This window comes from Harpia harpyja, chromosome 18 (assembly GCF_026419915.1).
Source record: "Harpia harpyja isolate bHarHar1 chromosome 18, bHarHar1 primary haplotype, whole genome shotgun sequence".
NCBI lineage: Eukaryota > Metazoa > Chordata > Aves > Accipitriformes > Accipitridae > Harpia > Harpia harpyja.
The window spans coordinates 16,668,176-16,687,174 of NC_068957.1; the positions used below are offsets into that span (position 1 = coordinate 16,668,176).

An 18,999-nucleotide genomic window follows, 5' to 3' on the forward strand; every position below is an offset into this window, starting at 1 on the left:
CTGTAGGTGCTGTGGGAAAGAGGTACCTGTGTTTGCAGAGTAGTGCTGAGATACTTCTGTAGCAGTAGGTCTGGGATTACTTGCAGGGATCTGCTCCTTTGCCTGGATGTGATGAGACAGTTGTGTGAGTGAACGAGCCTAGGGAGAGGCTGGTGTTTTCTTGGCCAATTGCACTGTAACTGGCAGGACCAAGGAAACATTTGAGCAAATGAGCTGCTTCGATGATGCAAAAGAGAGAAGAGCTGGTGGAAATGAGAGGTTTCCTCAAATATTAGACTGTTCATTAGGTTTAAAAAAAAAAGTTTTCTGACAACAGCAGACACAGGAAAACAAGAGTCCTGATTTCCCTTTGAAACGAGTTCAGGCTGTTTTACCAAGTCCCCTGTGTTCTGCCATCTTATGGTAGTGATGGACTTTCCCAAGCTTCATGTGATGTACAGCAAAGCTCCCCAGCACATGGTTTGGGGCACCTCCTGTCAGCACTGCTCACGGGGAAATGCCCTTGGCAGGGCTTGTCCTGTGCTGGATGTAATCAGCTGCATTTATATTCACAGCAACTCGCTTTCAGCATCATCTAAATCTGGTTTTGGGTCTTACTGATTCTGTACAGCACGGAGAGCAGCACAGTACTTCCACTCCCCACCAAATTACATTCCCAGATGCTTTTCAGGGTTAAATAACCCAGTAATTAAATTTAAGCTTGGAGGAGGAGGGAGAGGAATGGGAAGGAGAGCCTCCTCGGATGGACAGTAGGAGGTCGGTGAGGCAGATGGTGAGGCAGTCTCGAAAAGCCGCAGCTGGGAGAGGCGGGCTCCCGCTTCTCCAGGCAAGTGTTGAGTGGGGATTGGGGCTCAGGGTAGCGCAGCCACAGGAGATTTTTAACACTGCTGGCAGTTTTGTGCTTAATCTCAAGATTAGTTGGGAGCCAGGGGATGGGCAGTGGGTGGGTACCTTGGAAAAGTCAGGGAGCAGTACTGTAGTCCTGGGAGAAGGCCGCTGGGGTCCAAGAGTGCCACTGGTAGTGACATGGGGCTTGCTAGGGACATGGCCTACTGCCGCAGGTAAGTCAGCAGATTTTTGAGTGTAAGCTGCAGAGTAAGGGTTGGCAAATATTGAGGCTGCTGCATTGAACTTGTTTGTCTCTTCCAGGACATGCACTTGCACAAATTCTTCCAGTACTGCCAGCTGGTTCAGGCGGGAGCTAAGGAAGTCCCAGGAGAGCTTGTTAAATACCTAAAGGTGAACAGTGCCTGTCGGTGGGCTTCGTTTATGTTTTTACAGACCATCAGTAAATACCCAGACCCCTGCCCTGTAGGAACCCGCACTCGCTGCAGCGCTGGGACCGCTGCGTTGTGCAATATCCTTACCTTTGCTTACTGACACAACTGTCTGCTGCCTGTGTGCTGCTTCCCACTGCCTTTCACAGCAGGTAAAACAAGTAGCCAGCATCGCTCTGCCATGCTCATGGCAAATCCTCCTCCTGGTGGGCTCGCACACTCCTCCCCTGCTGCCCTCCCTTTAAACTGTAGCACAACTCCTTGTTTTCAGGATTATCCATTCAAAACAGGAATGTTTTTTCAGGCTGAAAAAGATCTGTGAGATTATCAGTCAGTTAAATTTGACCACAGATGACCTGTGACCTAGACCCAGCTTTTTGGCAATCATTGCAGCATGAGTAAGGGCCTCGGAGCAGGTCCAGCAAAGGCTTCTGCAGGGAATATATTTCTTAGCGGCTGTTTACTATCCTTGTTTCCTTCCATAACTGCCTGTTTTTGAGAGTGCTGCTGTAGCAACAGCTCCGCTTCCAGTGGTGGGGATTTATCATCACAAAGTTACTAGGTGTGTTTCAGATAATGTATAAATATTTTAAGAAATAGAAATAATGGCAGTTTTGAAGCCAAGCCGTAAAATAACAGTTGCTTTTTTGTAAGCATTTTGTCAAGGCGCTGGGTAGGTCCCAGCCCTGCCCAGGCACAGCGACCTCGCTGCAGCCTGCAGACAGGGAGACATTTACATGCTAACCACAAGTGAGGGCTTCTTACCACCAATACCTCAATAATTTCAGTAATTTAAATGACTAGATACAGATTTAAGAACCTTTCGTTAGATTTGCAGGTTTGAAAACTGAAAATGAAATGCACTGTCTTTCCTAGACTCGTATGGTGAGATTCAGTCAAAAGAGGTCTATGAGATGGGTGGAGAGTCCATGCACCAGTTCATCTTGACCTTCACCAAGTTACTTAAATGCCATTTCCAATAGTAAGCTATGCTCTTTGGAGAAAAGTCTCACTGCAAGTCGTCGGGCATCAGGTTTCCATGCTCCAAAGGCATTTGTGAAAATAGGACTTGGTCACTTCAAAAAACTGGCACAAGTGACGAGAAGAATTGGGAGCAAAACTTCAGCCTTAAATTCTGGGTTATTGGGGTCAAGTAGTGGCATGTGATCTCTAATTAAGTCATAGCTGCCTGGGCACATCTGCGAGGAGGATTAATACCTGCCACCTGTGATTCATGTTGCTCCCTGAAGGCATGCAGCTGGGATCTGTCAGCTGGAAGGCAGGCAGTGAGTGCTGCTATGGGTCCAAGTTCTCCTGTCCTCTGGCAGGCTGAAGCCCACACCCTGAAGCATTTGCTAATGCCTGTCCTATTGCCACAGAAATGTCTGTGGACTATAATATTTAACATCTGCAAAATGTTGAACTAAAAGTGTCTGTGTTTTGAACATTTGTTTTAGTGTTTGCACGCCATGGAGATCCAAGTAATGATTCAGTTTCTACCTGTAATTCTTATGCAACTATTTAGAGTCCTTACAAATGTGACCCAGGAAGACGAAGTAGCTGTCAACTGCACCATGTGAGTGTCTGGTAAACCATCCGGGTTTCTTCAGTTACAGATGCAAGGCCACAAACTGCAGTGCAAAGCAGGGTGTGGTTTCCCAGTATAAGGTGCTAAGTGACGGCACTGGCTGTCCGCTGCTGCTTGCTCCCGTGATCCTGCTGTGAAGCTGCTGTCTTCCCCTGGCACGTCTGGGTGGCGCGGGGCATCGTGGGGCCCGTGTCCTGGGAGCTGTGTGGGGAAAAATGTGGCACTTTAAAGATACTCCTGGGTTTGTTTTTCAAAAGAAAAAAGGTTTGCTGGCGGGGATGGCTCTGGGAGCCAAGTTATCGGGGCGTCGCAAGGCTCCAGAGGGCCCAGGCACGTCCCCGCTGCTGACAGCAGATGTGGTTTCCCCGCGGGAGCAATGCCCCGCTCTCATCCCTGCACGCCAGTCCCCTGTGCCAGAAGTATTGCTAAAAATCCCCTGGAGCTGGGTGTGTTACGCTGCAGAAGTAGCCGCTACATCTGTGTTGGCTCGGAAGATGCGGCCAGAAGCGGGCAATGGTTTGTTTAGCGATGCTCTGCCATGGCTGCAGCCCCAAGAGGGCAGCACCGACCAGAGCCTGGTCCCCGCAGAAAGTTCCTGCCCTGCGCAGGCTTGTGCAGGGCCCGAAGGGAGCAGAAGGTGCAAAAGCACCTTCCCTGCCTAGCTCTGGCCACGACACCCCTAAAATGATGAATGCATTAAAACATCCGTCTTCCTCCCGTGGTTCTTCCTCTGTGAAGTGCTGCGGTGCAGAGGGGGATGCTGGATGCCGCTCGTGGAGATCTTCCTCTGACTCCAGGAGGTACCGTGCATCCATGTACCAAAAGCATCTCGCTCCCGTGAAACCGGAGGTGGGAGGCTGAGCCCTGGTCCCCCAGGGATGTGGGGCCCCTTGCAGTCGCAGTCCTGCACCATGTGCTGCAGGTCGCGGGGACTTCTGCACAGAGCACTGTAATCCCACTCTGCTTGAATCACCAGAGGGCAAGGACAGGGGAACAAGTGATCCCGGCTACCTGCTGGGTGACCCGCTCCCACCTTCACTTCCAGAGATTTTTTTCAGAGCTTGGCCTGATGCTTTCCAGTTTGTCAATAGCTTTCTGTTTAATGACAACTGTTTTCCTATCCAGACTTTTGGAGTGGAATTTAAAACCCGCTTTTTCTGATAAATGGCTTGTAAACTCCTCCCTGTGGTATGGCCTGTGGCATCTGTGACAATGTGCAACTTTGTTTTTCCCTCTGGCTGGGACTGGAATGTAAAACCCCAATGTTGGATGGGGAAGCCAGGCGCTTGCTGCCTTCATCAGCCTCCTGGAGTGCTTCCAGAGGGCTGGCATGTTCTCCAGGGTCTGCCTGTCCCCAGTGCAACAGCCCCAAAATAATCCAGTGCATGTAAAAAGGAGCATATGATGTAAATTCAGTAAAATAGAGCATTCCAGAATTAGTAAATTCAGGGGATGCGGGAAGGTATCAGGGCATAACAACCGATGGAGAATTTTTTCCCTGCTTCTCAGCAGAGATTCTGTGGGGTTTTTGTGTTCATTTTGCAGACTTGATGTAGTATTATAGTTGTTCATTGTCACTTGTATTATCATTAGGAAAGGGCTCCCAGTGAGGACAGACCCAACAGATGATAAACTGTACAGTGTGGATGAATCTGTAGCGTGTGCAGGAAGGGCAAGTGGGTTTGCTCTCCATATAGCAGGTCCGTAGATACAGCCAAAGAGAACTGGGTGCAGAGCAGATTAATTTAATATTTTTGTTTTCCACTTATCTAACACCTGAGCATTGTTCAGGTGCCTCACGCAACGTGAATTTGAGTAGCGGCAGGCTTTAATCCTGGCATGCACGGAGCCCAAAGAATAGGATACGTTCCCTGCAGAGAAATGCTCCACCTCGCCTCCTCGTGCAGGGACCCTCGAGCACTTGAAGGCAGCTTGGTCTGGGTGATGCCTGGACCAGCACCAATGTGGAGAAGAGGTTTTGGCCACCTCAGCTCTGAGTGCTCTGTCAAGGGGCTGTGCTGTGGCAAGGACGGTGCAGCCACAGGAGCTGTGAGGGGTGCTAGCTTGCAAGTACTGGCTCTCTGCAAATCAGGCTGTGCCAGCAGTGAGGCTTTTGGGGTTGAGCAGGGTAGGACACAGATGGTGTCCACTTTCAGAAGCTGGAGGAACTTGCACTGCGTGCTCTTAACAGAAACCACATTTCTTCCCAGGGTTCTTCTGCACATTGTGTCCAAGTGCCATGAAGAAGGTCTAGACCACTATTTGCGCTCCTTCATAAAGGTCAGTCACGACACACCGCTCTGCAAAACTCCCTGCTGGGAGCAGGCACACTGCTGACACTGTTCCTCTTGCCTCAGTACGTCTTTCGAGCTGAGAAACCCAGTGGCACACAGGCGAAGATGACCCATGAAATCCTGGTCCTTTCCATGGCCACGATCTTGAAGCAGTCAGCAGATTTTCTAGCCATCAATAAGCTACTCAAGGTGAAGTATTGGCAGTACTTGGCTGCCAAGGGTGGAAGGGAGGAAAAGGGGGTCTGGTATAAAGCCCAACATTTTCAACCATCCAAACCCACTGCAGGAGCAAAGCTACTAGGGCAGCTCCTCACATCCACATCCTTGAGACTGTCCCCTTACAACAGAGAAGAATTTTTGCAGGGAACCTGGCTGTGTTGAGGCTTATGGCAGGACACAGCAAAGGACTTTTAATTTTGCCAGTTTTATCTATTTTCTTCAAGCTACGCGTGAGGGGTGACTCACAGGAGGCAGACTGAGTTTCTGCCTCTCTGGGCCTTTGCAGGGCTTGCACCCCAAACTCTGCTGGCTCCTTGCAGGGTGCATTGGGGTGCAGAGGGGATGGAGCTATTCCCACCCCAAGATCAGCAGGACTCTTCCAGGTAACAAAGGCACCCGCGCCAAGCTAGCTGTGCAAGCACAGCTGTGCTTACAAAATGCCATTTGAGTGTGAGCTCTCCCTCCCACTGCTGCTTCCCCACATAGTAAAACATGTTCAGTCCTGCTGAGAAAAATAATAGTATTCTTTGTTCATTCTAGTACTCGTGGTTTTTCTTTGAAGCACTGGCGAAGTCAATGGCAATGTACTTACTGGAAGAAAATAAAATCAAGGTAAAAATAAATTTGTTCGATGCTGCATTACAGAGCCATCACAAAGAAACTCTCTTCCAAAAGTTTTTCTGAAAAACTATGTAACTCTTTACTTAAAAAAACCCTGACAAGCTGAACGGCTAGCCAGTTCTTTCCTTGTTTTCAACTTTACTTTTCCCTTCTTCCCCTTTTCACTCTCAATTGTAATTTAAAAATTCCAGGTCTCCTTATGGCTCGTGCAGCTTCCTTTTCTGTTACTAGCTACTGCAGTTTCAGCCAGTGCTTTCTTTGTGCCAATGTGCTGTTAGGAAACAACATAAACAAATGCTAAAGGGAACTTGTGCCTGCACCCGGTTGTCCCCAGCTGCTGGCTTGCAGCACTGAGTGTAGGACATGCTTTTGGTTTCAGCTGCCCAGAGGCCAGAGGTTCCCCGACTCCTACCAGCACGCCCTGCATTCGTTGCTGCTCGCCATCATTCCTCACGTGACCATTCGCTATAACGAAATCCCCGAAGAGTCCAGGAATGTCAACTTTAGCTTGGCTAACTTTCTGAAGGTCAGCAGTTTCTTTCCTTCTCCCAGGCTCTTATCAGAAAAAAAAAAGAAAACACAATTCGAAATAAGCAGCAAGCAGACGAATGTGTTTGTACTTTGTCTCTTTGTTTTCTTCAATGATGAAAACTCTGGAGGGGATAAGCTTTCTTAGGAAAGAAACTTTCACTTTCCAAGAGAGAGACTGTAATACTCTATATGTTATCTAGGGTTTTCAGTCATGCCTAGCAACAGTTCAAAACCTGAGAGGAAATATGTGTACTCTCCTTTTAAATATCTCTGTTGTCCACTGGAGACTTAAGTGAGGTCATCCAAATAATCTCAGAGAAACAGGATCATGTACGTTTTGGAAAGTCAACAGGAGCCCGGAGGATCAAATCTGGCTGCTGGCAGGACGGTAGTATGGAGATGATTTAGGATGATTGCTTTTATTTTTAATGATTGGTTACATGTTGCTATTTTTCCTCCAGCGTTGTTTGACCTTTATGGACAGAGGATTTGTTTTTAACTTGATAAATGATTACATTTCTGGATTCAGCCCAAAAGACCCTAAGGTAAGCACTATGTTTCTTGAAAGGTGGCTTACAGTTGTGCATATCTACATCAGTCAAAGCTCTGTAGTGATTATTTTATATGACTCTTGGAGGCCTTTTAGACGCTGTTCCTGTCGAGTCTTCTGGAGGCAGAGACCCCTTTGTCTGGGCCAAGAGCCTGTATGCAGCTAAGCTTTAGAATAAAGTAAAGAGTCAGACCTAACGGAGAGATTGGTTAATAGGCTGGATGAAAAAGGCAAAGAAGTCCCAAGTGACAGCTGCAGGCACTGACATTTGGGGAGAACAATGCAAAAATTTGCCAATTATTACTGAGTTTCACCAAATACTATTTAGATTCCCCAATCCTTGTGCAACAAACACACTGAACTGGAAGGAAATGAGTCAAACTGAAAACATAATTTGTGTTTGTCCTTTTTTTTTTTTTTTCCTCAGCTGCTGGTTGAATACAAGTTTGAATTTCTTCAAACCATTTGCAATCATGAGCACTACATTCCTCTGAACTTACCAATGACCTTTTCCAAACCCAAGCTGCAAAGAGTTCAAGGTATGTCCTTTCTCAAGAGACTGGCTAGAGACCTATAATTTATTAGTCTTGATAGCTTCTGACCAGATGGAATTTGGTTTGGTGTCAAGGAAATTTATGTCCTGGTTAGACTGATTTACATTAACCTCAGGAAAAGATGCCATTTTGGCAGGTTTACGTCATTTTGCTCCAGAATGGTATACAATCGGTCTTTCTAGTATTTCCTCTATTTAAGTTTGCATGGGACTAACAATATCTGAAAGAAGTGCCCCTATTTCAGTAAATACACAAATTGTGCAAGTGTAATCCTTTGTTCCCACGAGTGTCAGCATCCCCTGAGAAGTAGGGTGTCTCATCGATAGGTGCTGTAGAGAATGGAGATACAGGAGAACAGATTTCATTCACTGCTCCACTGCCAGTTCTCTTTGTGGCCACAAGAAGGTGATTTAGGGTACCTTCTGCCTTCATTGTGAACAAGAGTATAGCAGTGTACAGTGCGTTCAAGCTTGTACTCAAACCTGGGCTGAAGGCAGCCAGCAGAGAACTTGAGCCCACGCCAGTCCTTAGCACGTACCAAGGGCATACATACTGTGGCACCGCCACGTATCCAGGCTGCTCTCGCTGTCACACCATGCCCCCTTTGGACCCTGATGCTGCTCATCACAGGGCAGATGGGGTTTGCAAGGGGCTGAGCTGGGGCACTGTGCAAGTGTGGATGGCTGCAGCTCTGCTACCGATGACAGTGTGGACCACAGCGCTGAGCCTGGCAGCATGCCTCGCTGGACTCCGAAGGTTGCTATAGACATAGCCTCAGTCTCTCTGGGTCCCAGTTTCTCATCTGTGCTAGATAAATACAGGAAAGATTACCAGGTTTGGGTGCTAATAGCCTGGCCAAGATAAGTACTAGAGAAGAGACTGAGGTTTGGGATTCCCCCATGTGAAAGCCCGGTGGATTTATGATTCTATGATTTATTCTGATGGGGGCAAGGGGATGTTTGCTTGTTCCTCAGGGTGCGGTCATACGAGTCCCAAAGTGGTTCCACACATGTCCAGGTAGCAGAAGCAGCAGTAACTGTGAAGTGTCCCTTGTTTTGGTGTATTTCTGACTGCTCAGAGCTTTCTGGACCAGCTGCTAATCTCTTGCATCAGTTTGACTACTTGCCTGGCATAGTTTAACAAAGTGCACTGCTAGAAATGGCTGAGAAAAACACAACCACAGTGCCTCCCCATTGCTTATTAGTGGCATGATAACATAAGGATGCCCTTTCTTGGTTAACATTCATCTTTGCATTTGCGATGGTTAAACTGAAAAGCTGTAAGAGCAGCTTATCTTTCCTCCTCTGTTTTACTGTGACTAGGACCTACCAGCTGAGGTTCACGCACATCTCTTGACAGTAGAGCAGCCTATCCTCAGGTAGCAGAAGTGCCTTTGCAGTGTGCTCTGTCTGCCGTGGTAGAGACGTGTAGTGATGCAAACTCCACTGCAAACTTTTCTGGTTTTATGGACAGACCTGTGATTACAGGGACAGTGGGCTCAGAGATGGGGAGGTATGATGTGCACGTCACCAAGGAGATGCCCTGCTGGCATGCCTCACCTCTTCATCAGCTTATTTGGATGAAGAGAGGGGACATACCCAGCCCCCCACTACTCTGTTTCTGGGAAAAGAAGGAATACCCCCCAGGAAGGTGGATAAAGAGGGCTTCTGCAGCAGAAGCTGGTGCAGGTGGGCCCGCAGGCAGAGCACATCCCTGTGACCACATCCTGTTGAGTTGGAGCGTTGCATCTTGGAGCAGTTTCTCTGAAACATCTCAGCTAATAAGGGGATGGTTGCTGGTCTGCATCCCAGCTGCCTCACCTGGGGGATGTGTTTTTCATCAGCCAGGGCAAACCCTCAAGCCTGTCCTCAGAACCAGCAGCACAGAATTGTTTTTGCAGTCTTGTGATAGCAAAGAACCCAAGAGGTTGACAGAAGCTGGGAGTTAAGCAAGAGCCTTACAAATAATATTAAAATGTGACATACTGTCCTGTTTCTCCAAGCTTTAGAGCATTACTTATTCCTGTTTATTTTTGCTGTCTTTTTATTTGTCCCTTTTCTTTTTACACATGAATTAGATTTTTTTTCATTTGCTGTGGAACGGTTCACTTCAGTAGGTAGGTCCAACTGAGATCACTGAATCCTCAAATGTCAAATTAAATACACAGCTTCCAATCAATTAGCTTGCATCCAACTAATGAAATAACGGTGATGTGTGACACTTAAGCATATGCTAACATGACTAACAATGAAAGCTAGATAATGCTCCAGATTGCTTTCTCTTTCCTCTGAATCAGACTTTCACAAACGAGTAAATGCTACTTATGAATCAACAAACTTAAAAATATCTTCTGCAGCAACAGAGCTGTTGGAACCCTTTGGCTGGGATTTTCAAAGCTGTGTGTATGTACTCTGTCTTACCACAGAAAAACTTTCACACCTGTGGGGTTTTAAAAAAATAAAAAGTCTGAGCTGAGCACACAGCACTTGTAACCTTTGGGGGAAGAACACACAGCTTTGGGGTTGTCCCTCTGGGAGGCTTAAAACAACAGTCAAACTGTACCTGTCGCGGCTCTGGTTAGGTATATGGGTTGCCTGACCAAGATAACAGTGTCAGGGCAAGGTCATTCATAGCAGCCCGAGCACACATGCACCCTGCACTGAAATCTGTGTCCCTGTCACTTCTCCGCTGCATTATCCAGGCACGTCAGTGGAAAAGATGCCTTACTCTTGTAGCAGCCGCTCCTTTGATCACAGTACGTAGCCCAAATCTATGTGAGATGCAGAGTACAAGTGAAGTTAACCAAAGTGGTTAGGTACTGAGCTGCCTTTCTCCTGGCAGTCAGGGCAGCTTTTAAGGAGCTGTGTTCTATATCTGCTGGTGGAAAGCTAAGGGAGTCTCACAGTTCCTGGCAAGAAGCTGCCTGGAACCCTGCCCTGGCTCCCTGGTCCTTGCAGTGAGGCTGGAAAGCCCGGCTGTGTAAACCACTGGAGGATGCAGTAGCGGTCACTGGGCACCATGCCCTTGTTTGCATCCCTCATCCCAGCAGGAGTATTTGCCTTTTCTCCGCCCTCTGACCCGACGAGAAGCAATGCAGATTTCACGGAGGATGTGGCACAAGCTGCAGAGATAGCACTGCTAGGGCTGGGCGACTGTGATAAATGCACCGTCTCCTCCGCTGGCCTCCGCTTGCAGCTGCTCTGTGGAGGGTGGCACCTCCGCTGCCTGGGCAGTTTGGGGATTTACAGGATAACCCCGGTCAGAGCAAAGCAGCCCCCTGGCAGTAAATTGTGCTGTCTTTCCCTGTTCCATCCATCTCTGACTTTACAAATTACTTTTTGGAGCACTAAGCTTTGTAAAGCATCACTCTGCAGAAATCCTTCTTTTAGCTGCTGCTGAAACAGTGAGGGCTGAAATTAATGATTAGCCTGAACTGGAAGATGCCAAGTTCTTTGATATGACTGAACTCAGTGGTGGAAAAAACTATAGTCAGTTCAGGCTTTATTGAAGGATCAGTGCACTGTAGGAGAGTGATGAACTGTGCTCAGGACTGTTGTGGCTTGCGTGACCGTGACCGCTATGTTATGTCTTGCTCTGAACAGATCCTCAGAACAGTTCAGTTCCCTTAACCATTGTCTTGCTCTTTCTTTCAGATGTAAATCTTGAATACAGTTTAACTGATGAGTATTGCAGGCATCATTTCCTGGTGGGGATGCTTCTCAGAGAAGCTTCTGTTGCCTTGCAGGACAACTACGATATCAGATATACAGCCATCTCAGTCTTAAAAAATCTCTTGATAAAGCATGCCTTCGACAACAGATATCAGCACAAGGTCAGGCATATTTTGTTGGCTTTTAAACATAATGTTCTTGAATTGCATGAAAAAACATACGTCAGAATTTTAGATCTTGCATGGTGTACCAAGGGTATTCTCATTACTTTTTAGGGAACTGTTGTAAGTAACTGATAGTTATGACATAACAGTAATAGCTCTGAAAAATGATCTAGGAACACAAACAATGCAGCCAGGTAACTGCAGCGCTCTTATTCATGCTGAGTATTTAGATAATAAAGCCCTGAGCCATTAAGGAACTTGAGAGTGTTGTTAGCCGAGAGGCTGTTCAACAGAATTAAGCAACATCGATGTTCTTCTGGTCTTGGGCTTAATATCCTGCATTGATATACTATAATTAGGAAACAGGACTGATCTCTGTTACAAGTCAGCTGCATGTTTTACTAATTAGTGAATCAGAGGAGAGGCTCTGTGGATTCTCATGAGATGCTGGATTTCCGCTGGGTAGCTTTCAAGTTTCTTCAGTCAGAGGCTCAGCTGAAAGAGCCTGGAGATGGGCTTGTTTTCTTTCTTGATGCTGCTCCCTGCTGACCCATATGTCCTTGAAAGCGCCCAGCTACCTGTGTAGACACTACTTGTACTTGTTGTAGGCTGAAAACATGCCTCTGTTCAGAGTTTAGCTCCTCAAATTGCTCCTAGTGTGCTGCATTCCTGAGTTTTATCTGGGAATGTGGATAGCCTCCTCGGCATGAAGGGTGGGAGAAGTGACCCGAATGTGCCCTGCGCTCCTGCTGTGACCAGGGCTCCTGCATGGACCCAGAGCCAGCTCCTCTTCTCTCCCTTCTCTGCCTTTTTGGAAGGGCTGAGCAGGAGGTGGGCTTGCTTTTCTCTGCAGTGAGGATCCATGGTGACTTGCACAGCCTGGAAACAAAGCTGCAGCCCATGGTGTTTGGCAAGACTTGATATTTCAGGAGAGATTTGCCAGCTCTCTGCCAAGACTGGGTCAGAGGCAGCCTGTTTCTGCTCTTCTGGATGCCTGAAAACCCTCACACAAATTCAGGAGCTCTTTGCCCCCTCAGCATGCAGCACTCTTCCTGCCTCCTTAAAAACACCACCTGTCTTAAAATTGTCCCACTGGATTTTTGTACATTTGTTGGACTCAGGGCTGTGTGACCAGGAAATTGCCTGGAGCCAGGGCAGGATGCTCAGCTGGAGTCCCAAGACACCAAAGCAAAAAATAACATCATGGGCAGGACAGGCTGAGCATGGCAGGGTCTGTTGCTGCAGTCTCATTCCAGCCAAGGAAACCCTGGCTCCATCAATGGTGTAGAGAGAGTTTTTGCAACCCATGGGCATTTTGAAGATTGCTTTTATCTTTTGGCATATGAAATCAGAATTAAAAATTGGATTCTTGTATCGGTCAAAATGTGCCATTCAATTCACAAGCCTTAAATTTCTTTTTTTTTAACCTTTCTGTCAAGTCCAGAATAATAAATTTTTAACAAAAAAGAATTGGATGTGAAAGAGCCCATCATTTAGAAAACATCAACCAGAGCATTTTTTATCTGTATCACTTAATCCAAATTATTCGGTTCCTACAAACTGTTTTAACTAGAAACATTTGCTATGGAGAATTCCTGATTGGAAGCAATAGGCAGCACCAGGTGAGGAGCAAATGTTTTTGTTACATTAGTCCTGGGTGTCGCACTTGAAAATCAAGCTATGTGAGTGAAGTGCCAGTTAAAGAGTTAGGAAATCCAGGATTTAGTTTGTAACACATCCTGTATGACTGGGAATGTTTTTCAGCCCGCAAAATCCCCGAGTGTCCCAAGCTTGCTGCTAGAAGGGTAATATCTACCTGGCGGCTCTGGAAGTGAAGATGAGAATCCATACCAACCCATGTCCTCAGACACCATATACATTGTGCATGTATATATTTATATGTATGTTTTGGCTCAAGAATTTCCCTTTTTTGCTCCATTGAAAGCCTGGGCTCTTACCTACATCTTACCCTGTCTTTTTTCAGAACCAGCAGGCAAAAATAGCCCAGCTCTACCTGCCGCTGTTCGGGCTGCTCCTGGAGAACCTCCAGCGAGTGGCCAGCCGCGAGGCACTCTACTCCTGTGCAGCCGCCTCCAGCCCTGTGAGTAAAGCCCAGTGATGCCTCTTTGCCCTTCTCCGTCCTCCTCTCCCCGTACATCTGCTGTGCAGCTTCCACTGCCTGCAGCCAGGCTCAGCTTTAGAAATAAGTGTGGTTTTCTTCTCCCCACGGACCCGTAATGTGCTTGTTTCTTTTAGTTTGGCTTTTCCTGTGACTTTGTTCTGTCTGTACCACTGGGTACAATGTCTCTGCCCTTTTGCTTGCCATTGTTTAACGTGTTTCTTTATGGTATGCATAGTGCTGTGAGGTGAGATAAGTCCCTCCAAGTGAAAGAGTTGCCACAGGACTCAGCCTCGGACTCCAGCAGCTATTCTGGGGAGTTGCCGATCTGCCTGAGGGTTGTATGTGGTTCCCAGGCCGGCTTAGCCTTGCAGACGACTTTCCTCCTTGTTTGGAGAAAAACAACAACAACAAAAAAGACATTTGAGAAAAACAATTCAAAATTTCAACTCAAGTGATGAAAAACAAAAGGGAAAAAACTGCTATGACTTACTTTAATATGTTCTGTGTCGTGGTTTAACCCCAGTCAGCAACTAAGCACCACACAGCTGTTCGCTCACTTCCCCCCCACCCAGGGAGGGGAAAGAATCAGGAAAAAAGTAAAACTCATGGCTTGAGATAAAGACAGTTTAATAGGACAGAAAGGAAGAAAATAATAATAATAATGATAATGATAATAAGAATAATAGGAATCAGAATATACAAAACAAGTGATGCACAATGCAATTGCTCACCACTCACTGACCGATGCCCAGTTAGTTCCGGAGCAGCGATCCGCCCCGCCCTGGCCAACTCCCCCCAGTTTATATACTGGGCATGACATCACATGGTATGGAATACCCCTTTGGCCAGTTTGGGTCAGCTGTCCTGACTGTGTCCCCTCCCAGCTTCTTGTGGCCCTCCAGCCTTCTTGCTGGCTGGGCACGAGAAGCTGGAAAACCCTTGACTGAGTATAAACACTACTTAGCAACAACTGAAAACATCAGTGTGTTATCAACATTCTTCTCATACTAAATCCAAAATGTAACACTATCCCAGCTACTAGAAAGAAAATTAACTCCATCCCAGCCAAAACCAGGACAGTATCCATCGCCTATTCTATACCATTTATGTCACACTCAGGGCCCATACTTTCCAATACATCCCAATTAACCACCATCACCTTTCCTGTCCTTTGAGAGATATATATATACACACACAGATATCATTCTCTTAGTCTATGGGCCATTCATATAAAATGTCTGTTGAGTTCATTTAGTCCATGACTTTGGGCTCCATCTATCATAGCAGCCTTTCTGGGCAGGAGGGATGGTGCGAAGTCTGCTCAGTTGGCAGAGCAGGATCGGGCTTCGGTGCAGTGCGGCGGGCGGGTAACATTGGGTGCAGCAGGAGGATGGTGTGTAGTGTTGGATTGTTGCATGCTGAAGGCAGTCCTGGTTCCATCACTACTGTGCTTTGCTCAATTTTATCAAAGTTCATTTTTCCTTAATCTAAGTGATTCTTACTGTAATACCATTGATGTGGCATATAACAGTTATAGTAATGATGACATATAGTGGCAGGGTTATATAGCAATTAACATCATACAGTTTAATTCATTGGCTATTCTCACCTAAATTCAAATCCCCTTGAGGCACACATCGGACTTCCCCATCTTTTCGCATCACCCACCAAGTGCACCCAGGTCCTCGAGCAAAAGCAATCCCACAAATGGGTTTGCCTTCGCCTGAGGCAGGAGTAACCCAGACTGTCTTCCCTAACATATATTTTATGTGCACTACAGGGACTTTATCCCCTTCTACAGTACATAAAAGTTCTGACTGGGCAGGGCCACCCCGATTGGCAGATCCTCTGGTGTTGACTAACCAGGTGGCTTTTGCTAAATGTGTATCCCAGTGTTTGAAGGTCCCACCCCCATTGCTCTCAGTGTAGTCTTTAACAGTCCATTATATTGTTCGATTTTCCTGGAGGCTGGCACATGATAGGGGATGTGATATACCCACTCAATGCCATGCTCTTTGGCCCAGGTGTACTCCTCCCCGAGTCATTTGTCTCCTTGTTATGGAGGTAAGGAAATAGATTTTTTTTTTTAATCTGCCTTTTTTTATTTCATTATTCTCTTCTGTAAGAGAATAGATGTTATCTTCCATTGGTCACAAAAACCTTATGTTGCTTTACAGGCATCCAGGGATGAATTCATATGCAGTTTTGCATCCCCCTCAAATAGATCCAGCCTGATTGCAGACAAAGATCCAGGTGAATTAATTTTTCTAAACTTTAACTTTCCCATTTATTTTGAATGTAACTATTACCAGCTCCCAAAACCCATTACTCAAAACCTGAAGTAGTCATCTGCCAAAAGACCTCTCAGAGTTTGTATGCTTTTCCCTGGGCGTGGTGTCACCCCAGCTGTCCTTTCCAGATTAATCAGCTTTCAACACAGGGCTTTCGCAAGCCCTGTCTGTGCTGCCCAAATTGCATCTTCCACTCACTGTCCGTGATGCGCTGAAGAGTGCCGGTGCCAAGGTGTCAATTGTGGGGTTTGTTTTTTTTCAGCTTGTGGAGCAGCACTTCCAAATGGCCATGCAATAAAGCGAGAGGACTCGAAAGGATCCCTGAACTCAGAGGGGGCAACCGGTTCCCCGGATCAGAGTGAAAATGTAACGTATCTGGGGTTAGAAAGAATGGTGCTTACTGCACCAGTCTGTGGGCTGTGTTAAATAAGGGGGAGGGAAAAGGAGTTCCCCATGGTAACTCTCTCAAAAGCCAGCTTATAAATATCTCTGTTTGGAAGCAGATTCATGTTTAACAGAGGAGGTCAGACTCACGGGTCTGGTATGCTTTCCCTCTTCAGACATCTCTGAGCCAAAAATATAACTGTTGACAAATCACTTATCAAAGAAGAAAGGCAAAATCCGTGGGGAAAATCTCTGCTCCCATGGTGCATTTATCCATGCTCAGATGTGCTCCCTGTGTGTGGATGGGTCTGAGCCTGGCCAGGGCCCAGTGCACAGTGCTGGGAACTGGTTTCCACACACAGCTGGGAGACAAAGCACCATGATGTGAGATTGCCAGTGACCACTGACTTAAGAGAAGATGAGGTATTTGTAGGAAAATCAACACAGGCTAATAACCACAGCCCCACATTTGCAGAAGGTGACCGCAGTCACACCACAGAGAGCTCTGACCCCACTATTCAGACAGGGTGTACTCTGCTTGTTGGCAGATTGCACACATGGAAATCAGGTATTTGTGCAAACCAGCCCCTGGTTTTCCTCAAGGCACTTTCCAGATGTCTTGGGTTGGCGTGAATAATTGATGCATCTTTAAAACCTTTGGTCCTTACATCAAGCAGGGCAAAGATAATCTGGGCTTCTGCTGGCTGTGTACTGACATGCTTAGGAGAGGTGGGGCCTTTCAAGTTCTCCCACATAAATCATGAAGCTACAAGACCAAGTATAGCCAAATACTTGACTATCAAACTGTTCATATTCAGCAAAGCTCTGAGCATATGCTTCAACCCTGCTGGTGGGGTTTGCAGAAAGAGTTATCGCTTGCAGCTCAGCTCTCCCCCGCAGCTAGACATTGTCTTCTGTGTCCTTGAAGGTATGTTTTTCAGAGTCGTTGAAAACAGCTTTTCTGTTAGGGAATGCAATATCCACAAACCATGTAGAAGAAATGCCACACAAAGGAGCACAGCTTTAACGCTGCTTTACAGGGGTAGACACGTTGCTTATCGCCTGTTCCCCTGGAGTGAGTTGTGTGCTGACTTGGTAGTTTGACATGGTCAACAGCAAAGTTTTGACTATAGCACTGTATCTCCAACTCTAAACTGAATGTTTAATTCTGTTTTATTATGACTTATATCTACAGCTTGTCCCAGAATAAACAACAAGTAAGATCTGTGGGTCGCTGTCCAAACATGTGAGGCACAGTTTTAAGAGAAGCATCCTACTTAGAGCTTAATCATATCCATTTGTCCGAGGATAGGGCTAGGGTGAGCACAGAGAATGCAAAAAAAATTGGTAAAGCTTTAGAAGTCATGTTTCCCACCACACAATGCCCAAGCCTTTCCCACCCAGATTGACTCACCAGCAGGATTTCACTTCTCTTTGCCTAAGTCACTAAGTAGGGGGAAAAACAAGAGACGCTTCCAAAAATGAGGGGAAAAGCCCCAAGTGCTTAAGCTGAAATTTCCTGGGTTTTTAATAACTGACATTTTGTTTTGAAGTGTACATCTTTAGCAGAAAGTTAGATTCTTGCTTTAAACTGTGACCCCTAGTGAACTGTTCTGTTTGACAAGAACTGACTTAAAAAATGTCCGGGAGCTTAGACGCTGCAGAGAGCAGGGGAAGTGAAAGCAGGGCTGCCGTGCGTTTTGGCAAATAAGCCATCATTCTTTGCCCGGACATTGTTTTTCTGGGCAGAGAAGCGTTCGACCATGTGCCCAGGATTTCCAGACTGCTCATCACTGGATGGGCAGCAACCCCAAAGGATGGGATGTCTCCAAAGCATGGTGCTGTGGGGGTGCACATGCAGGGGGACAGGAGAAATGCTGGCACATCTGGTATGTGCCAGGTTTGCTGTGCCCATGCTGCATGGCATCTGGCCCTGTGCTCCGTGCGGGCACAGCCCAGGCACCCGTGGCCACTGGCCTCCGCATCACATCTGTGTCCCGTTAGATCCGCAGAAGCTCCACGAGGAGCAGCGTGTCGCACTGCAGCCGGCTGGACCAGTTTGAGATCCGGACGCTCCTGATGTGCTATCTCTACATCGTGAAGATGATCTCTGAAGGTTGGTGGCTCTTGCTCACCGGAGGGCAGCCATAAAGACAAGAGACCATCACTGGCAGTTTTGGTCTGTAAGGTCTCCCTTTAATTTTTTTTAAATCTCAGTGCACTGGTTTTTTTTTCTTTCAGATACCCTTTTAGCTTACTGGAACAAATTCTCCCCCCAAGAGCTGATCAATGTCCTTGTGCTTCTGGAGTGAGTATCATGAGGCTGCAATTCAAACACTGCGCCTTTGCGTGAGCAGCATTGGCCAAGAAGAAGACATGAGTGCCATGTGCCTTGCAGGGTGCACGCGGTCCTGTGCAGCGCTAGAGGTGTCTGGCCAAGTTGTACTGAAATGCTCTTCCTCTGTCTGAGGAGAAACAGGTGTATATCAAGGGAGCATGGCGAAGTGGCGGTGCCCTGTGCTCGGTCCGGGCTGCGCAGAGGGTGTCCCACCACCCGCGGGCAAGCAGGGTTCAGGGCACGGCCTCCCGCCATGACCGGCACAACCTCCACTTTTGCAGCGGGTTTGGTGGAACAAATGGGTGAGGAGACAGGGATGTGCCGCAGCGTTTGGAAACCAAGGGTTTGAGGTCAAGTGACTTGTAAATACAGACCCACACGCTCATGCGCAGAGG

General features: G+C 47.0%; 1 protein-coding gene across 5 annotated transcripts in view; it reads left to right on the forward strand.

Moving 5' to 3' along the window:
- The window catches only part of DOCK11 (dedicator of cytokinesis 11), an 85,592-nt gene that overhangs the window by 40,780 nt on the left and 25,813 nt on the right, over window positions 1-18,999 (forward strand). For 3 of the 5 annotated variants that reach the window (XM_052813443.1, XM_052813446.1, XM_052813444.1), the window contains exons 23-37: window positions 1,150-1,239; window positions 2,735-2,853; window positions 5,076-5,145; window positions 5,223-5,348; window positions 5,919-5,990; window positions 6,379-6,525; window positions 6,992-7,075; window positions 7,508-7,619; window positions 9,712-9,750; window positions 11,288-11,466; window positions 13,454-13,570; window positions 15,769-15,844; window positions 16,145-16,248; window positions 18,271-18,382; window positions 18,508-18,574. In XM_052813443.1, the coding sequence (XP_052669403.1) occupies window positions 1,150-1,239; window positions 2,735-2,853; window positions 5,076-5,145; window positions 5,223-5,348; window positions 5,919-5,990; window positions 6,379-6,525; window positions 6,992-7,075; window positions 7,508-7,619; window positions 9,712-9,750; window positions 11,288-11,466; window positions 13,454-13,570; window positions 15,769-15,844; window positions 16,145-16,248; window positions 18,271-18,382; window positions 18,508-18,574 (1,514 nt within the window). The remainder of the gene's footprint in view (window positions 1-1,149; window positions 1,240-2,734; window positions 2,854-5,075; window positions 5,146-5,222; window positions 5,349-5,918; window positions 5,991-6,378; window positions 6,526-6,991; window positions 7,076-7,507; window positions 7,620-9,711; window positions 9,751-11,287; window positions 11,467-13,453; window positions 13,571-15,768; window positions 15,845-16,144; window positions 16,249-18,270; window positions 18,383-18,507; window positions 18,575-18,999) is intronic. The other 2 variants (XM_052813445.1, XM_052813447.1) reach the window with 1 other exon arrangement.